Source organism: Lissotriton helveticus, chromosome 8 (genome assembly GCF_964261635.1).
Source record: "Lissotriton helveticus chromosome 8, aLisHel1.1, whole genome shotgun sequence".
Classification (NCBI taxonomy): domain Eukaryota; kingdom Metazoa; phylum Chordata; class Amphibia; order Caudata; family Salamandridae; genus Lissotriton; species Lissotriton helveticus.
This window is the reverse complement of record NC_136069.1, coordinates 378,993,952-379,011,711: the sequence shown is the minus strand read 5'-3', so window position 1 is coordinate 379,011,711 and position 17,760 is coordinate 378,993,952. Positions and strand designations below refer to the sequence as shown.

The 17,760-nt window shown below is 42.1% G+C and overlaps 1 protein-coding gene and 1 long non-coding RNA gene across 2 annotated transcripts in view; one reads left to right on the top strand and one right to left on the bottom strand.

Moving 5' to 3' along the window:
• Positions 1 to 3,257, bottom strand: part of LOC144771645 (uncharacterized) — a 42,698-nt gene extending 39,441 nt beyond the window's left edge. The window contains exon 1 of the long non-coding RNA XR_013599407.1: positions 2,893 to 3,257. This is a non-coding gene — a long non-coding RNA (uncharacterized LOC144771645). The remainder of the gene's footprint in view (positions 1 to 2,892) is intronic.
• A 404-nt stretch (positions 3,258 to 3,661) lies between these two features.
• The window catches only part of CCDC169 (coiled-coil domain containing 169), a 180,831-nt gene continuing 166,732 nt past the window's right edge, over positions 3,662 to 17,760 (top strand). Inside the window, exon 1 of the mRNA XM_078656005.1 lies at positions 3,662 to 3,799. Within this exon, the coding sequence (XP_078512131.1) occupies positions 3,693 to 3,799 (107 nt within the window). The 5' untranslated portion in view covers positions 3,662 to 3,692. The remainder of the gene's footprint in view (positions 3,800 to 17,760) is intronic.

The window sequence follows — 17,760 nt, the reverse complement described above, 5'->3', positions numbered from 1 at the left end:
TGTATGGACTTCGATGTGGCGCTGTTTACTTATCTATGGCATTGTAAACATTCACTGAATATTGATACAGAGATGCAAGCCGTCGCTGGCACCCACATCGTACGGCGGGAAGCAGCCTTCTTACTACCACAGGATTATATATATATATATATATATATATATATATATATATATATATATATATATATATATTTGGAGGTGCTTCGCCACTTTCTCACTAAGACAGTTTTTTAACACGAAAACAAATAAAATTGATCACCGCTGAATGAATAAATAAAATGTGCTTTAACGAAAAGTGGTTACACCCAAGAGGGTCAGTCTTATTTATTACCCAGTAATACTAAAGTAATAATAACGTTTTAAAAAACTGGAAATGAATGAACTACGTTGTGTGTGGATGTGCTCCTTGTGAAAGAGTAAAATGCAATCACTCAAAGTGAAGTTAATCAGTAGCTCAAGTAGGCAGACCCTTTGTCCTGTGCTGTAGTGGGCAGAACCAAAATGAGAATGACCCAACAATAGACCAATGGATGAGTAGAGCTGGCTGAAAGCCCCTTTCATAAGTATTTTAAACATATAAGGGCATATTTATAAAGCAGTTGCGTCGCTCTTGCGCCACGCCATATAATGAAGGGCGACGCAACTACAAAGTAAGATTTATCAAGCCATGCAAGGCCATCATGCGTGGCCCTGCATGGCTTGGTAAATCTAGAGTAAAGCAGCACAAATCACTGTGCTGCGTTACTTTGCCCCAGGAAGGCGTTCCATGGGTGAAGCGTGGGTGTTTCCATGCATCTACCCATGGATTTTGGTGCATTCCCAGACTTACTATTACTGGTAGACCTTGGAATGCGTCAAAATGGTACGCCTCCCCAGATGAGGCTTAACCAGGAGAAATATATTTATTTTTCCTCGTTTTTTTCTCATTTGCATTCTGCAGCACACATAGAAAGAGGAAAATGCCTCTCAGGATTATTTTTGTGCAGGAAGATGCCTCTTCCTCCACAAAAACAATCCTGCTTACATGGTGCAAGGGTGTCTTTTGCATTGGCACTAGGCAGCACACTGTGCATCAGGGCAAATGAAAGACAGGAATGCGCTGTACAATGTTAAATAAGGCACATTCTTGCCCTTTCGCTATCACACAGTGCAGCAAGGTGGCTTGCTGCACTGCAAGATATTTTTTAAATATGCCCCATAATTTTAGTAAAATCAAAAAGTTTTGCCTAACGCCAGACCGGATAAGCTTCCTCTGTATTACCATGAAAACTGACTTTAAATTAAAACGTAACGATTATCATCGCTGTTTTTTTCCACCATTAGTTTTCAGCTTAAAGCATCCTTGTCTTCCTGAGCACAACCTACTCCAATTCACATGCATGTTCACCTTAATTCCTATTAGCAATACCCAATACCCTGAGGCGCATCTAAAAATACCATCAACCATTTGTATGAATTCACATACGCCCTCTCCCCCACTAAAGATCACACCTAACTCCCATTGATTTAATCTACCACATAGAAACTGCAGTAAATTAATGGAATGGTTTCCTTAACCCCTTTGACGCTCATGACGAGCTCAGCTCGTCATGAGGTACACCTCTCGTACGCTCATGACGAGCTGAGCTCGTCATGAACCGCGGGTTTTTGCAATCTTCAGCGCACCGCGGAAATCTGCACCGCGTTGATGCGGTTAAGAGCACAAGACTAATCCAAATAACCACAGGGGGGAAAAAACACTAACCTTGGGTTCCAGAGCAGTGTGCAGTACAGTGTGAAGCGCTTCACAGCCCCTTCTTGGGTAGCTAGCAACCTATATAAAATTACAGCATAAAATAATACAAACCCCCTCGGGCTCACACTAATACTAATATCCCAAAACTCAGCAGTCGATTGTAGTGAATACAGATTGCAGAATAATATCCTTTTACTTTTTGACACCAACACACAAGACAAAACTGCTATTCGTCATGTCCATCAACCAGTACTGTACCACTCGACATCAATAAACCACCCATTACCAACTGAACAGGCATGCAATAAGTGAAGAGATCGGTTATATACCACTGGCCAACAGCGGATTTTAATTTAGTGCAACACTGCATGTCCTAACAAGCTACACCTATCACCGCTTTTTGACATCCCACAATTACAATCAGATAAGGGATGGTATAACCAAATCTCCTATTATGTCTTCCTCCAACCCATGGCTGCTCGGGACCATAAACTCAGAATGCACACTCCAGTACAGTAACCAGCTAAATAGACTATGATCATAAGAAATATTCTAAGGGGAGATGCAGAACTGCTTAAAACTGTGATCTTACATAAAACCATTAATTTAATTTCTCTCTCACAAGGCAAAGCGTTGCGTCCCACTATACGACAACCGCACCTCAGAGGTCATTGTGCATGAAATGGAAACACTTCCCCACATTTACATAAACATCAAGGCAACATGCTTCCAGCCACTCATCCTAAACAGTGTAGTACTAGTATGCTAACCATGTAGGCAAGTGCTTTAGCTCCCCACATAAGTGCAGTAAGTGCTATCTAGAAGTTGCAATACAATATTATCAAGGCACAGAGAAATTCTTGAATGTTTGCAAGTTTATGTTGAGATACGTATATTTTCAATAAATGTTAATCAATGCACTGATAAAATAAAAATACTGAACAAAATAAACTGTTATGAATGCTAAGTTTTTACTATATTTTACGTGATTATTTGTTGTATGATGTACATGTTAAATTTTGCGGTGGCTTGCCCAGTCGTGCTTTAGCTCTTGGAGACAACCAAGCCCGACACTGCAATGGCTCAGCTCTATGAATTAATTTGTTGACTTGGCTTCCCGTCCTAACTTTCGAGGCTGTCCAGAGTACACAACCTACCGAAGACCGCTGTCATACAGTCATAAGCTTTCGCAATTTGCGGTGACAGGCGCTCCTCGTCCATCCTTGCTTTTTCTGCTTCCCCACAGTAGCAATCAGTAAATCTGGGATCCCGCTCTTCAAGCATAAAAGCGCGAAGTCTCCTCTTGCAGCACTGTTACTCGCGGTTCCTTTCAAAGCAACTAAATCAAAAGACCGCTAGCATAGCTCTAACAATAACCTTTGAACATAGTTTGCGGCTGTTTGCCTATTTTTATGGGAATAGTAATATTTTACTTGAACGGTAATCGGAAGGGAATTATGAAGAACACTACCATCCTACACGATTCTGACTTCAAAAATGCCGATGATCTGCTATTTCAAGATGGCCGCCGTATTTACAAAACGCAGGGCTAGCCCTCGTAAGGATGACGCTTGTGTCATTCCTTGTGTTACTATTCCTTCCGCTGGGGTGCCATATGGACCCCTTGTGAGTGGCTAATTCGCTAGTTTTCTCCCCGGACCCCTGACCAGAGCTCTAAGAAACAACGAGGATCAGAAACTATAGAAGACAAGCACACCATTAATTATACGGCAGCAGTCAAGTGACCTCCTACGTGCGGTCTTTACTTTTTCTTCTTGAATGTTTTTGCACATTTAAGGAAGAAAAGCACGTTGTCGTGTTAGAAATAGCACAATCTGGGTCAAATCCTATCCTCTTCCGGGCCCACCCGGTATTTCTGTCACGTGCTTCGGGCCGTCGTTTCTATGGAGACGACGGTCAACAGGTTGCAGGGTAACAACATTTGTTTTAGCAAAAAATGGCACGAGAGCCCGGAGCCATGGAAGCAGCTGGTGCCGACGAAGAGCTGAGCACCCTCTCTACAGAGCAGCTTAGGTTGGAACTGCAGCAGGAGAGGCGCATGAAGTGAGTGCACTGACCGCAGTGTGCCTATTTTTGGTAGTTTTATATAGCGCCCGTTCGACCCGAAGGTACTGGAGCGCTTTACATACGCTTCTGTTACATTACCCAAGGACACATTAAATTTTTTGTAGGCACATGGAGATTAAGTGATTTGCCCAGCAGGATGTTGAATGGAGATTAAGTGATTTGCCCAGCAGGATGTTGAACCGACGCCGAGACTTGAACCAGGTTCCCCAGTTTCATAGTCGGCAGCTTTGAGAGTTGAGGGCAACACAAGGTCATCATCTTTCGGTGCGTTTCGTTTAAAATTGGGATAGGTGGAATGAAAGACGATTTTGAGAGGAGATCAGTCCTGCAGCGCCGCAAATCGAATTCTACTGGGATTGCCTGGGCTTCCGATCTACTGTGAAGTTGTACTTGTATTTTTTTACATTCACATCTGAGCTTGTAAACTCATTTTTAGGTGTGATTCAAGATACCTTTAGCTTCTACCAAAACATATGCAATCAACATAGTTAAAGTGGAGCAATGATTCTTCCACCCTCCCCCAATTATTGTTTATTGGACGTGTCACTCATATATTGCGAGCAGCCCAAACTACAGCCGTTGGGTATTGGACCTTGGGTCCCAAGTGCTACACCTTTAGAGTTTATATAATACATTTTAGTGCATTGCCTCTCATCACCACACCAGTATGTAATGTCACTCATGTTTACTATTCAATCAATCAAGGGTTTATAAAGTATGGTGTATCACCTGTGAAGGTCTCAGTGCGCTGGTTTCTAGTTGCTTCACAGCGATCTGGTCTTTCGAACTGCCAGGTCTTGAGTCCCTTCCCTTGCCGGAGGTTCAGGGAAGGTCGTTCCAAGCTTTGGTTGCCAGATATGAGAACACGTTTTTTCTGCTGTTGTCCCTGCAGATCCTGGTGGTGTCTGCGAGGAAGAGGGAGGTGGATCGTGGGTGTCTAGTTCATTGGTGGAAGGATGATGTATGCTGGTCCTTCATTGTACAGGGCTTTGTATGCATGGGTCAGCATCTTGAACTGGCATCTCTTCTGGATAGGGAGCCAGTGTAGCTTCTTAAGATAGGGTGTGATGTGGGTCCGTCTGGGGAGGCCGAGCATGAGCTTTACAGCTGAGTTTTGTATTGTCTGTAGTCTCTTCAGGAGTCGTGTGGTGACTCCTATGTAGATTGTGTTTCTGTAGTCCAGCCTGTTGGTGCCGAAGGCCTGCGTGATGGTCCTTCTGGTGTTGACTGCGAGCCACCTGAAGATCTTGTGGAGCATAATTGTCAAATAGAGCAACGGTGGACCACTAATTCCGCACCTCACGCCAGTTCCAATAAATGAGTTTGCCCTGCAGCCAACCCCAACGCCAACCGTTGCGTGACGTCACTGTGTTCCAGATCAAAGAAATGCTTTTTTATCAAATGGGGGTGCGCAGCTCATAAAGTCCAATAGACAGATATTGATGTAGAAATAACTTATTTATTCCATAATTGTAAAAGTCATCTAACATGAACACTCCAGCCAACGCTTTTCATTCCCATGCTGGGAACTTCATCAGGGCTGAAAAGAGTGACAAACAACACACATATTACATTCAAATAATGTGACACAGGACTAAAACAAATATCAATAAAGTGCAAAAGGAAAACACAGATATACACATAAATAAACATAACAAATATATGTACATTCCTTTTTAGGACGAATCAAGATTCAGACAATCACAACAGACAACACATAGAATGTATCTAAAATACAAATGTATATGACATTGGAAACATCTTAGAAATCGGATTGGACATTGTCCCTGGGGCAAGCTGCTTCAACTCCAATCACTTATCACAAATGTCACATCCAACCCCATAGTTTCAACACTTATAAATGTAGTTTAATTTATTTATACGCTGTGCACTGATGGAAGGACTGAAGTAAGCAAGTATATAGTTAGAGCAATGCTATATAAAAAGAAAAACAGAGAAAGGAGGGAGGAACCAGAGCATATCTTACCAATGAAAAGTAACAGCTTGAATATACCTTCACACATTGGCAATGGGTCGCGTTCTGTAATGTCAAGATGGGTGGATTCTCCCAAGATGAGTATGTGTCCTTATGTATGCCTTAAAGGGTGAAATATAGGATATAAAAACAATGAAGGGCAGGTGAGTACCCTACTCCGTCGCAGTGTCTATGAGGGCTAGATAGAAATAAGGAAAAGAATACAGAAGAGAAAACGTGTGGAGAACATAGCCAATCATGGCATCCCGCGACCACTCAAATTAGTGTCCCATCAAGTTGCATATTAGACCAAAGAGACGCTATGTCCCTATGACCCAACCGACTATAAATAATAAGTGGAAAAGATCTCTACGAAAAGACCCATGCTGATAAAAGGGCATCAAAATATCAGTAAAGCCTGAAGTCAAGTAGAAATATATTTAATACAGCACACCTATTAGGGCATGAATATATCAATAAAACCTGAAGTCAAGTAAAGAAATATTAGATAAAACACACCTATTAAGTCTTTGTATATTTGTAATAGTTCTATATATGTTAAACATTTTATTTCATGTTCAACATTGGGTTCTTATGTTCAAAATCATCACATTTGTTGAATACAATCATGAGGAGGTGCCCCGGAGAGGAGGAAGGGGAAAGTGCAGCAACAAGCAAGTGTGAAGGTAAGTGAGAGAGGGAGGGCAGTGAACAAGGGTAATTTATATACCCATACAATTGTTTTTAGTCTCACCCTGTTTCCAGCACCTGCACATAATCAAGGTCCCCCTTTTAATTATCCCTAGGTGCTCCCTATTCGGTCCTGGTGAAGACCCTACTGTAAGGACCCCACTTTCCTACAATTAACCCTGGGTCGAAATGTCGATGACTTTATTTTGTGTGAACCTTTTTGGACAACAGAGATAGATTCACTGTGTTCTCTTATGTTAAGGTTTTGTAAATAGGTTAGTCTTTGATAAGGCTGGATTGGCCTTCTATGATTCGGATGTACATATTTTTCACTGTCCTACCTCTCTCACTTACATTCACACTTGCACATTGCTGCACTTTACCCTTCCTCCCCTCCGGGGCACCTCCTCATGATTGTATTCAACAAATGTGATGATTTTGAACATAAGAACCTAATGTTCAACATAAAATAAAATGTTTAACATGATCACTATCGTCTGCAATTGACTTAAACAGGTGTTGTTGATATTTAAATGTCATTTTAAAGTGTGTATCCACTGAGGCCATTTCACCTTCAACTAGCCTTTCCAGGTGCTCGGCTTAAAAAATAGAAGACACAGGCCTCCATGTAATGTACAACTCGTAGGTGCACAGACAAGACAGTACTCATATGCAAGCATCACGCGCTACCCGGTACTCTATACAGTAATCATGTAGGCCATGGGTGAGTTAAGTACACGGCATCAAAACTCTATATGTGTAGGCTGGTAGGCTCCACTCGAATGACACAGGTAAAAAGGCATGTTTACACTAATGATTTATGAAACTCAAAACTGATATGCTGCCATCAATGCTCTAGTATCATTTGACTACTGGCAAGGGTAATGCCATCTATCTACCACTACTTGGTGCACCCCTCTTGGTCTAACTAAACACATTACATAGAAACAGGTCTAGGTCATGGAGTGCACGCATGATATGTGTTCACCCATGACCAAAAATCAGCACCAGGGTCCAGATATCCAGCAGCTGGTACCTCAAGATGGGGGTACACGTCTATAACTATGCAGGGAACTTTTCCATCCCAGCACTCCCCCACCCACCTGATGCAACCTTATGCAGTACAGGGCATGAGATAGCATTCTTGACGTTATCATGGAGGATATCCTGGATGTCCTTTATGGGCTGTCCTCAGTACTTTGTCCTGTAAGGACTGCATACGTATACACTTCCCTGCTTTGAACAAAAGTTTGCCATTGACCTCTAACTCAGTAGAAACATGCCAATAAGGAAGAACCTCTGAATCCAAACATTTGTGATTGGTCCTCCCACAAGGACCCAATTCTTAATAGAACTGAGGAACTAATCTTCCTCACTTCGATCACTCTTGCCAATACCCCAAATTCTTAAGAAAATACTTCTCCTACGGGGCTATTACATCCAAGTCACTGTTCATTATTCAAACTCCTGCGCCCGACTCATGGTGAACTCTCAACAAACAATCAACCATCTCTGTTTTTCTTGCCCAGAACATACTCTGTCTGGAAACTGTACTCAACCAACCTGAAAACTAAACAGGCTGTGCACCTTGTCAAGTTCAACTCCACACAGGAAGGAAAATCTTCACCAGAGGCCTATGATCTGAACTAAGAATGATATGGCTCCCTCAAATATATATTCTAAAATATTCTATGATCCACATGCATGCCAGCAGCTCTTTTGGTATTACGTCCTTTCTGTGACATTCAAAGTCCATTCCACAAACTCCACATTCTACTCATCTTTGGCCAATATCTGAGATAATAGCTCCTACCACATACATGTCACATCCTCTCACAATACAATCATTTATCACATAATGGTTGCAAGGTGAGAGCATGGACAATCTCCCACTTGAACTGTCCAAACACCTTTTGCTGTTCATTTGTCCAACAAAGATTCACAATTTCTTACGAACATCCTCAGTAGTTCCATATTTTCTTTGGAATTATTTACAAAGTTGCTGTAATATTTGCAGAGCCCTGCAAAAGTTAAGACTTTTTCCTTGCTGCCCATGGCATGGGCCTTTTATATTGCCTCAACTAGTGTACTTTTAGTAACCATTCCGTCCCCAACACAGTTTCCTAGACAGTCTACTATACAACTGAAATGTTTCTCGCTGTATGTTGTCATTCCTATACAGCTTCTGCAGACATCTTTGATGTGATTCATGAACTCCCTTTCATCCTTTGAGGATCTCAAAATGCTATCATGAAAACACTTCGTAAACTTTTCAGTATCCTTAAAACGGTGGAACGTGGCTCTGTGGAAGACTGAGGTCACGGAGGCCAGCCCGAAGGGCATCCTTTTGAATTGGTACAATCCTTGAGAAGTGAGGAATACTGTGAGTGGTTTGTAGTCTGGAAATAATACAATCTGATTATATGTAGACAGATTTACAGTCTGTTACTCCCTCCAATGTGGCCAAAGTTCATTCATTTTCAGTAGTGGGTTATTATCAATTACAATATTATTATTGAGTACTCTCAGATATACACAGTGTCTTAACCTGTTATCAGCCTACCTGGCTCAAACTATGAGCGCCACTTACTTTGAGGTCTCCACTTCTCTATGATTCCCTCAGTAACAAATTCCTCTAGCACTTCTTTTTGCTCATACCATCCAAGCTTCATGTGTAACAAGTATATGTTGAAACAAATGATCTTGATCTAATGTATGTGCCTTTCTGATGATTAGAACTAATTGTTCTTGTAGACTCTCCCTCAAATGAATTGAATTTGAATTTAAAGTATTTGTAAAGCGCGCGTATACCATACGGTTTCATGGCGCTGTGGGGTCAATTCAATTTCAAGTTACGAGTTCAGAAATGGCTTAGGTTGAAAAGGCTTGTTGAAATAGAAAAGTTTTCAGCTTCCCTCGGAACTCCGTGTAGGATACCGAGGAGCGGATAGGAAGAGGTAAGGAGTTCCAAAAGGACGGGGTGAGAACAGCAAACTTACATCCTCCCGTCCTCTTCTTCCTAAAGCGAGGGACAACCAGAAGAGAGAGGGTGGAAGAACGCAAGTGTCTGCTAGGAATGTACGGGTGGATATGGGATTTAATAAAAGCCGGGGCTGTCCCAGCAAGAGCCTGAAAGGTAAGACAACCAAGTTTAAACAATGCACGCTCTTTAATGGGGAGCCAATGAAGGGAGCAGAGGACAGGGGTGATGTGCTGAGATCTGGGTAAGCTAAAAACCAAGCGGGCAGCTTGGTTCTGCACCAGCTGGAGTCGGCGCAGGGCATAGATGGGAATGCCATTAAATAATGCATTACCATAATCTAAGCGTGAGAGTACCATCACCATAAGAATAAGTTTGATGGCTGGGAGTGTGAAAAAACGTGAAATTTTGCGAATGGTGCGCAAAATAAAGAAACAAGCTGAAACCACCATGCTCACATGTGAATGAAGAGTGAGGTGCTGATTCAAAGTGATCCCCAGGGTTTTAACAGAGGAAGAAGGGAGAGGAGCAGAACCAAGTAAGGAGGGCCAAAAAACAGAGGACCAAGGGTTGAGTTTGCCACCAGTCAGGACCAGCTTGGTCTTGTCAGGGTTGAGTTTCAAATGATTAGCGTTCATCCAATCCCTGATGAATACCATCACTGACTGGAAGTTGGAAATAGAGGAAGAAGAATTGGATAGATTAAAAATAAGCTGGAGGTCATCAGCGTAATTAAACACTGTGACCTCCATCTGTTGTAACACAAAAATAAGTGGGAAAATATACAAGTTAAAAAGAAGAGGGGAAAGAGAAGAGCCCTGGGGAACACCACATTTTACCTTGTAGGCTGATGAAGAGAAGTCCGCCAGATGGACGGCCTGGGCACGATCGTTAAGAAACGACCTAACCCAAGTCAGGGCGGAACCCCCGATACCTGCCGCCTCGACACGGGTTTACTAGTGTGACTGAGTATGGTGAATGTTCATGCAATACATGTAGGAGTAAGATGGAGTGTGGACATGTTAAGAGTTTTTTTCTGGTGTTGAGGGACAGTAACAGAAATGACATTGAAGAAGCGGTGAGAGGATCGCAAATGTGTCACATGACAGTTTTGAGAAAGGATATTCAATTAATGGCTGGTTCTTGTTCTTCATATCATCACCAAGGAATTATTCCATGATACATTTTGGGATTTAATTACTGTGGAAGATTTGGAGCATCAGATACTAATGTTGATGCATTTTATACGTGAAATATTACCATAATTGAATTTTAGAAGGTGAACCTGGTATTCAAGGACAGGAATGACGATATTAAATTATATGTGGCTTTCAAGAGAGTGAATGTCTTAGGCTGGAAGGACCAATAGAAGTTAGACATTACAATAACCCTCTGTAGTAGAGAGTAAGCATTGGGGGTTAATGAAGCTACAGGAGATGAATGGACATTGAGACAATCCCCTGAAATGTTTCAGAGATATGTGAAACGCTCAACGGATTCACCCATTCGATTAAGTGGAGCGAGAGTGCTATTTCACTCCGACAAAAATTGGAAGAGGGGTCAATAAAGGCTTGGACTATAAAGTTACAAATGTCACCACAATCTACGGCATGCCTTTACATAGTAAAACTATGTGCCTTTCTGATGATTAGAAATTATTTTTCTTGCAGATTCTCCCTCAAATTAATTGTGTATACTAATTGTTAGAATGTTTTAAACTTTTTTTTAACACTGTATGATGATTTATTTTTCTTGACAATATGTTTGGTAATTTTTAAATAAAATATTTTTACATTTGTGAACACTTGGCCTTTGATGGTGGCGGTGCTATGTTCTGGTGATAAATTGGTTATGATGAGTGTCTTTGCTTCGTTGTGATGAGTGTCTTTGCTTTGTTGTATTAAGCTTATCCAAAGGGGATCTTTTCTTGACTGCGGTCTATTCGGTGCCCTACTCCTTTGGTGCTTAAGGGGCCCCTCTCACTGTCTTTGTGTGTTGTTTGGATTTTGGTAAATTTTGTTACTCAAGTAAGGTTTTAAAAATAAATTGGAAAATGACCTAATGTAACATTGTGCCTCACACTTCCTGAATGACCTCAAGCATTATCTTCGCCAAGTGGCCCGATGCCTGTCTGAATTCTGCGACTTATAGTCTTGTTTATGCCATTATAAAACAGGACTACAAGCCTCAGAATTTAAAGAGAAACATTTGGATGCCAGGAGGCCAAATTCATTCACAACACACAAGGTTCCTGTCGATTCCGTACTGTACAGGTGTCTGGAAAATTGCAAATTTGGGGAAAGGGGGGCAAAGACACAATCTTCACACAAGAGAAAGAAAAACATGTCAGTGGTCCTCACAGTTAATCAACCTCCAAAGCAGCTAGGCACAAAACCAGACACCAGTGGGACCAGCGACTTCCGATGGCAGTTGTCTGACCGTCCTTAAATCTGATTGGCTGAGGTGGCTTTTCAACATTCCAAAGCTTTGCTCCTAGAATTAAGCTAGGATTCCATTCAGACTGTCCATGTGTGGGGTGTTCTTTCTTTTATCCAAAATAAGGGATGTAGTGGGGACTAACTGAGTTACTTCTTCATACAGTGATAAGATAAGAGTAATACAAGTAAGAATATAAAGTTAGCAGGCATTCGCACCAAACATTTTCAATTCTATTAAGGACACAGAGGCGAGGATTATGCTTTCTCTTTCATTTATTGGCACTCACAGCAGCCAATGAAAACTTTGCATTATGTAAAATAAACTACATTTCCCATGATGCACATGTAACCCATCACATCCTGAAAGCCACCATACCTGGAAATCATCCTCTTTCTTTGCTCGAACAGTGAGAGTCCAACAACATAACTTAAGTCCAAATCAAATAACATCCTCCAACGTGGAAGAAACAATCCAACTGGAAAGTAATGTCTTCTTAGCCAGAATTACTCTTAATCCATCTTCTTCTCAGAACGTGGAAGTATGAGAGACAGAAAAACCCATAACTTCTGCTTAGACAGAATATAAATACATACCGGTGTGTAAACATTACAATACTATAATATAACCGGGTGGGATAATCCTCGCCTCCGTGTCCTTAATAGAATTGAAAATTCTTGGCGTGAATGCTAGCAAATTTTTTATTCTATTGCAGAACCGGCTGCTTCGTATTATGCTAGGTTAACGCTGTTCAAATACCACAGAGGAAATATCACCCACCTGTTTATAATAAAACTGTTTAAAGGTAGACTCAGAAGACCAATCAGCAGAATGCATGATATCCTGAATAGTAGAACCTAACATAAATGTCTTAGAGACCATGGCGCCCCGAACAGAGTGCGTCCCAAATACTTGGGTATCAATACCTGCCTCTTGCATAACAGATTTGAGCCATCTGGCTATAGTAGCCGCAGTAACAGGTTTGTAAGGTTTTTGCAAGGCAATTAAAACTTGCAAGTAACAAGGACCCCCTGATGGTGGATTCAATTCCTGGGTCAGGGTAACATATATAATGACAAGTATCAATCCCAGGCAATATATAATGTAGTACAAGGCAATGTAAACAAGCAAAATCACAATAAATCTTGGAATTTTAAAAAAGTCACACATTTTAATACATTTCATAAAAATAGGATAAAATATAAAAGATGATACCACTTAGCAAATTGTCAACAATACATATTAATCATATTTCATATTGAACAGTTTGATATAGGTAGTGACGGTTTCTTCAACGCGTTTCGACACGAGAGGTGTCTTCATCAGGAAAGTACCATCAAATGATCAATCTCAAATTAAATAAACAGTTGTTTAAAAACTAAAAAAAGATATATACATAGTAAAAAATATATTGATTCTTGCTGATACATTGCCTTAATATTGAAATGCTTTACTAAAGTGCCGCTGTCAAGTACCTGGCTTTATGTCACCATACAATGGACCATAAATACACAAATAGACAGAAAGAGGGGGAATAGACATGCTATAAGGTAAGAGAAAACAGAAAATAGAAAACCTAAAAAGGATGAGGATGCTATCTTTTTCATTTAACATAAAAACAGTGATTGGACCTGGATAATGATTCAGTTTACTAATTATTTATCTAATTTTTGATACTATTAATTGGAAAAATACGCTATTAAAGGCCATTAACCAACCTTCTGTATGAATCCAAGGTCGTTTTTACTGTGCTGTGAGATGATTATGCAAGAGCGGCTTAATTTGATGAAAACCGCTACCAGGGTGGCATGTTTCTGTTGCGTAAACTCACTTGATTCAACTACATAATTTGGAAAGAAGGAGCACGCTAATTAGGGTCCGATATATTTCTAACCATTAAAGATCACATACACGGATATACTCGATACTACAGGACAGCTTACCTAAAAATTATTTAATTACAGAGCGGTGGTTACCGATGTCTGTTGCAGTGGCGTTCGCGCTGTAATTAGGTGCACGTGTCTGTCTAAGATGTAGACTATAAATCACGTCGAATCTGCTGAAAATATATAAATAAATATACCTGGTTGTCAAATAGTGCCCTATAAACATTTATGCTTGTATAACAATGGCCTCAGGGGGACTAATTGATTGAGCCTTATTACCTTCTTTGGCGAAATACGCTTCTTAGATAAATTCACGATAGTGGCGTCGGCGATAGACAGGAAAATGAGCCGCTAGAATGACTGCCGCTTTAACGGTGATAGCCTAACATATAGGACGCGCTGGCCGTGGATTATGGGTACATGCGCGTGTCTGTTAAAATGAAACAAGGTTAACAGTGAGGGCCCTGATTCTTTTGAAGAGTGAAGTCTCAAAGTAACAAGTGAGAAGTTTAGAAAATAAAATAAAACATACCTCAGAGGGGCATGAGCAGCCTCCTCGTCTTTACCGGTGCGTGATTAGGGCCAAACTGCAACAACTAGTTATCGTGTCTCTTATTCGTATATGTAAGGTTGCGTGTAATTGGATAACGTTGTAGAACCTGCCTACTTTTAAAGAGGTAGGAAGTGTGTCCACCTTAAAGGGATAACTAAATGTGAGGTAATATCAAAAAAGGGAAACAAATGCTGGAATACCGCCAGGAAAGAGTCATACAATGTAAAGTGTATTCATGGCGATGGCCCCGTTATTAACGCTAAGGGGGGACTTCTATTGGCAGGAATTTTATGAATATGTCATAACATCCCCAATGTTATGAATATGTCATAACATGACATATCTGCAGATGCTGAATCTTTAACCTTTGAAGGGCTCGATAATGGAGAGGCCCTGGAAAAATCTCCTGTATGGAGGATGCCAACAGGCCCACTATTCTGGCAATCACTCTCAGTGAGACCATCTGTTGTGATAACAGGGATAGTAATTCTTGATGTCCCGGAGTTTGGAGCGGGGAAGACTCAACTGAGCTATCTGAGAGTTTATGACGAAGCCTAGAAAGTCTATCGTCTGGGAAGGACACAGGACCGATTTGGATTAGTTGATCACGAACCCTAGGTTTTGTAATGTAGCAATGGTCATGCGTAAATGCTGAACCTCCAAGGTTGGAAACTGTGCCATGATAAGTATGTCGTCTAGGTATACTATCATGCGAACACCCTGTTCTCTGAGGTATGCTATTACTGGCTTTAGCACCTTGGTGAAGCACCATGGTGCTATCACTGGCTTCAGCACCTTGGTGAAGCCCCATGGTTCTGAGGAGAGTCCGTAAGGAAGGACCAAATATTCGAACCATCGGTACCACCATTGAAATTGCAGGAAACGGTGATGGGGAGGAAAGATGGGAATGGACATATAGGCGCCCTTCAGGTCCAGACAGACCATCTAGTCCCCCTGTTTCAGGAGATCTGCCAACAGATGGATGCCCTCCATCTTGAAATGTTTGTACGTCATGTAGTGATTGAAATCCTTTAAATTGAGTACCAACCTGTAACCTCCTCCTTTCTTCTGCACCAGAAAAATATTGCTGCAGAAACCGTGAGGGCCCTCGTCGCAATACGCTATTGCGTGTTTCTGCAGCAATTCTTTGGGCTCGGAATCTATAAAAGCGCACTCTAGTTGGGAAAAAGAAAGCTGTCTGGGCTGTTTGTCCTGATAAGGGGTCTGAAAGAAATCTAGATGAAAACCCTGGATCGTCTGCAGTATCTAAGCATCCTGAGATAGTTGAACCCAATTCTGATAAAAATACTAAGTACGACCCCCCAAGGGTAGTAGGAATGTGTCTGGATCTCTTACCTGAAGATTCAGAGGCTTGAAAGCCCCCTCAATATGTTCCTCTGTTAAAACGCCTCTTGTTGAAGCGCTGTCTAGTGGGGTAGAAGGTTCCCCCACGGGTGGAGTCCCACTCTCCCTTGCCTTGACCGAAGTCTTCTCTCTGAGGACCTTGGGAGAATTGACGGCCAAACGAGCGTCCTCAGCCTCAGCCGGCCCTGTCGAAAACACCAGCCTGAAAGACTCTTTTAATACCCGACTGTGCTTTGTCAAGAGTCGTGAAGGTGCCCACATACTTGGCCACGTCTTTGACTAAACGTTCCCCGAACAGGTCACCGCCCGTCAATGGTCCTGGTTCCGCTGCAGCCAACTCTGTGAGATTGGAGTCCATGCGCATAAGGAGTGATTTGCATCGCTCCGTGGAGATGGCGCAGTTGGCGTTTCCCAAGAGGCATATGGCCCTCTGCTTCCACCCCCGCTAGGACATGAGGATCTACTGCAGTGCCGGATACCTGCGCCTCTAGTGCCATTTCTAAGACCTTCGCTAGAGGACCCACTACACCTAGTAGCTTGTCCTGGCACCCTCGCCAGGCTCAATCAATACCCTTTTTGGGATCTTTAGCAAACTTTTTTTAAATAGTTAAAAGGCTGGAGTCAATATCCGGGGTTTCTGCCACTTTATCAGAAATATTCGGTCTAGGACACTCTCAGCGGAGTCTGTTCCACACCTCCTTGTCAAAGCTTCTGCGAAGGTTGTCGTTCAAATATGCTGCAACCTCGGGGGCAGGTAACTAGTCAGACGACATGGGGTGAACTATGTCAGCTGATTTCCAAATTTTTTGACTTCTTGGACCTCTTCTTAGGGGGGACTCATCTGGAGTGTCGGTTGCCGTAGTATCCGTGTCTGTATTGGTGTCTGGGGTCTTGGATCTGCCGGCATCTGGGGCTGGTAGGGAGGAGAGAGTGAAAGAATGTGGCCAGGATTTAGATTGCACAGCACTCTCTTTTTCTGCATGATGGGTCTCACAGGATCTGTCTTAGTGCGCTCTCTTCCTCTCCCCAGGACCAGTGCAAGAGGCTGGACTGCTCGCAGTCGCAGACAGGGCGGTAGGGTGACCAACTGTGCGTACATTTTACGGACTGTCCATTATTTTAGTATGATGTCCATAAGGCGCCTGTAATTTGGGGTCCCCAAATTACGGACGCCTTACAGACATCATACTAAAATCAATTTGGGAAATTTCAGAAAGGTATGCTGTTTACCTGCGAGAGGCCCCATGATTTAAAAAGTTTTCACTCTGGGCCTCTCGCACTTATCTTTTAAACTGAAGAGGCTGCCTGCAGCGGCCCCTACCAGACCTCTCGCACACTGTGGAGCGGCCCATTGTCATTCTGAGACTGCAGCTGATTAGCACTTATAGAATGACAATGGGCCCTATTGTAGTGACAGTATGTGGTGTGCCTTCTCCTGTATCAGCCTAGGGCAAGGCATTCTGCTGTTGTCTTGGCCCCATGCTGGAGAAAATAAAAATAAAATAACTAACAGCATTTTCACAGGTACATTTTGAGCTTCAGTCCTGAATTTTTGTCCTGAATTTTGACCCTTTGTCCTGAATTTTTACACTGACCGTCCTGAATTTGCACCCATGCCAGTTGGTCACCCTACAGGGCGGGTGTATTGAGCTAGACAGCTGTAGCACCCCCCAGCTGAGGGAATCTTTGCCACCCATTTTGGAGCGCATCTACTTCTGAAACTAAGACGACTGCCTCAGAAGATGTTTCCTTTTCCTTTTAAAGCAACAAGGAAACCACTGCATAATAGTAATTGATTCCCGAGACTAAAAGTGGGCTGCTTCTTTTGCACTGTGAGACAAACACATGACCTACTAACACTTGTTTACACCTCTCCTTGTGGAAACGGGAAAATATAACATTTGCTTGTTTTGTTTTACGAATCCTGCCAGTTTCAAATTCATGATTGAATTTGCTTTCCGTTTTAAAAATGGTCTTACAACATAGTGGCCGTAGTTACCCTCTTGGAAGGGGAGGATCAAAACACTTACACTTACATATTAATCATATTTC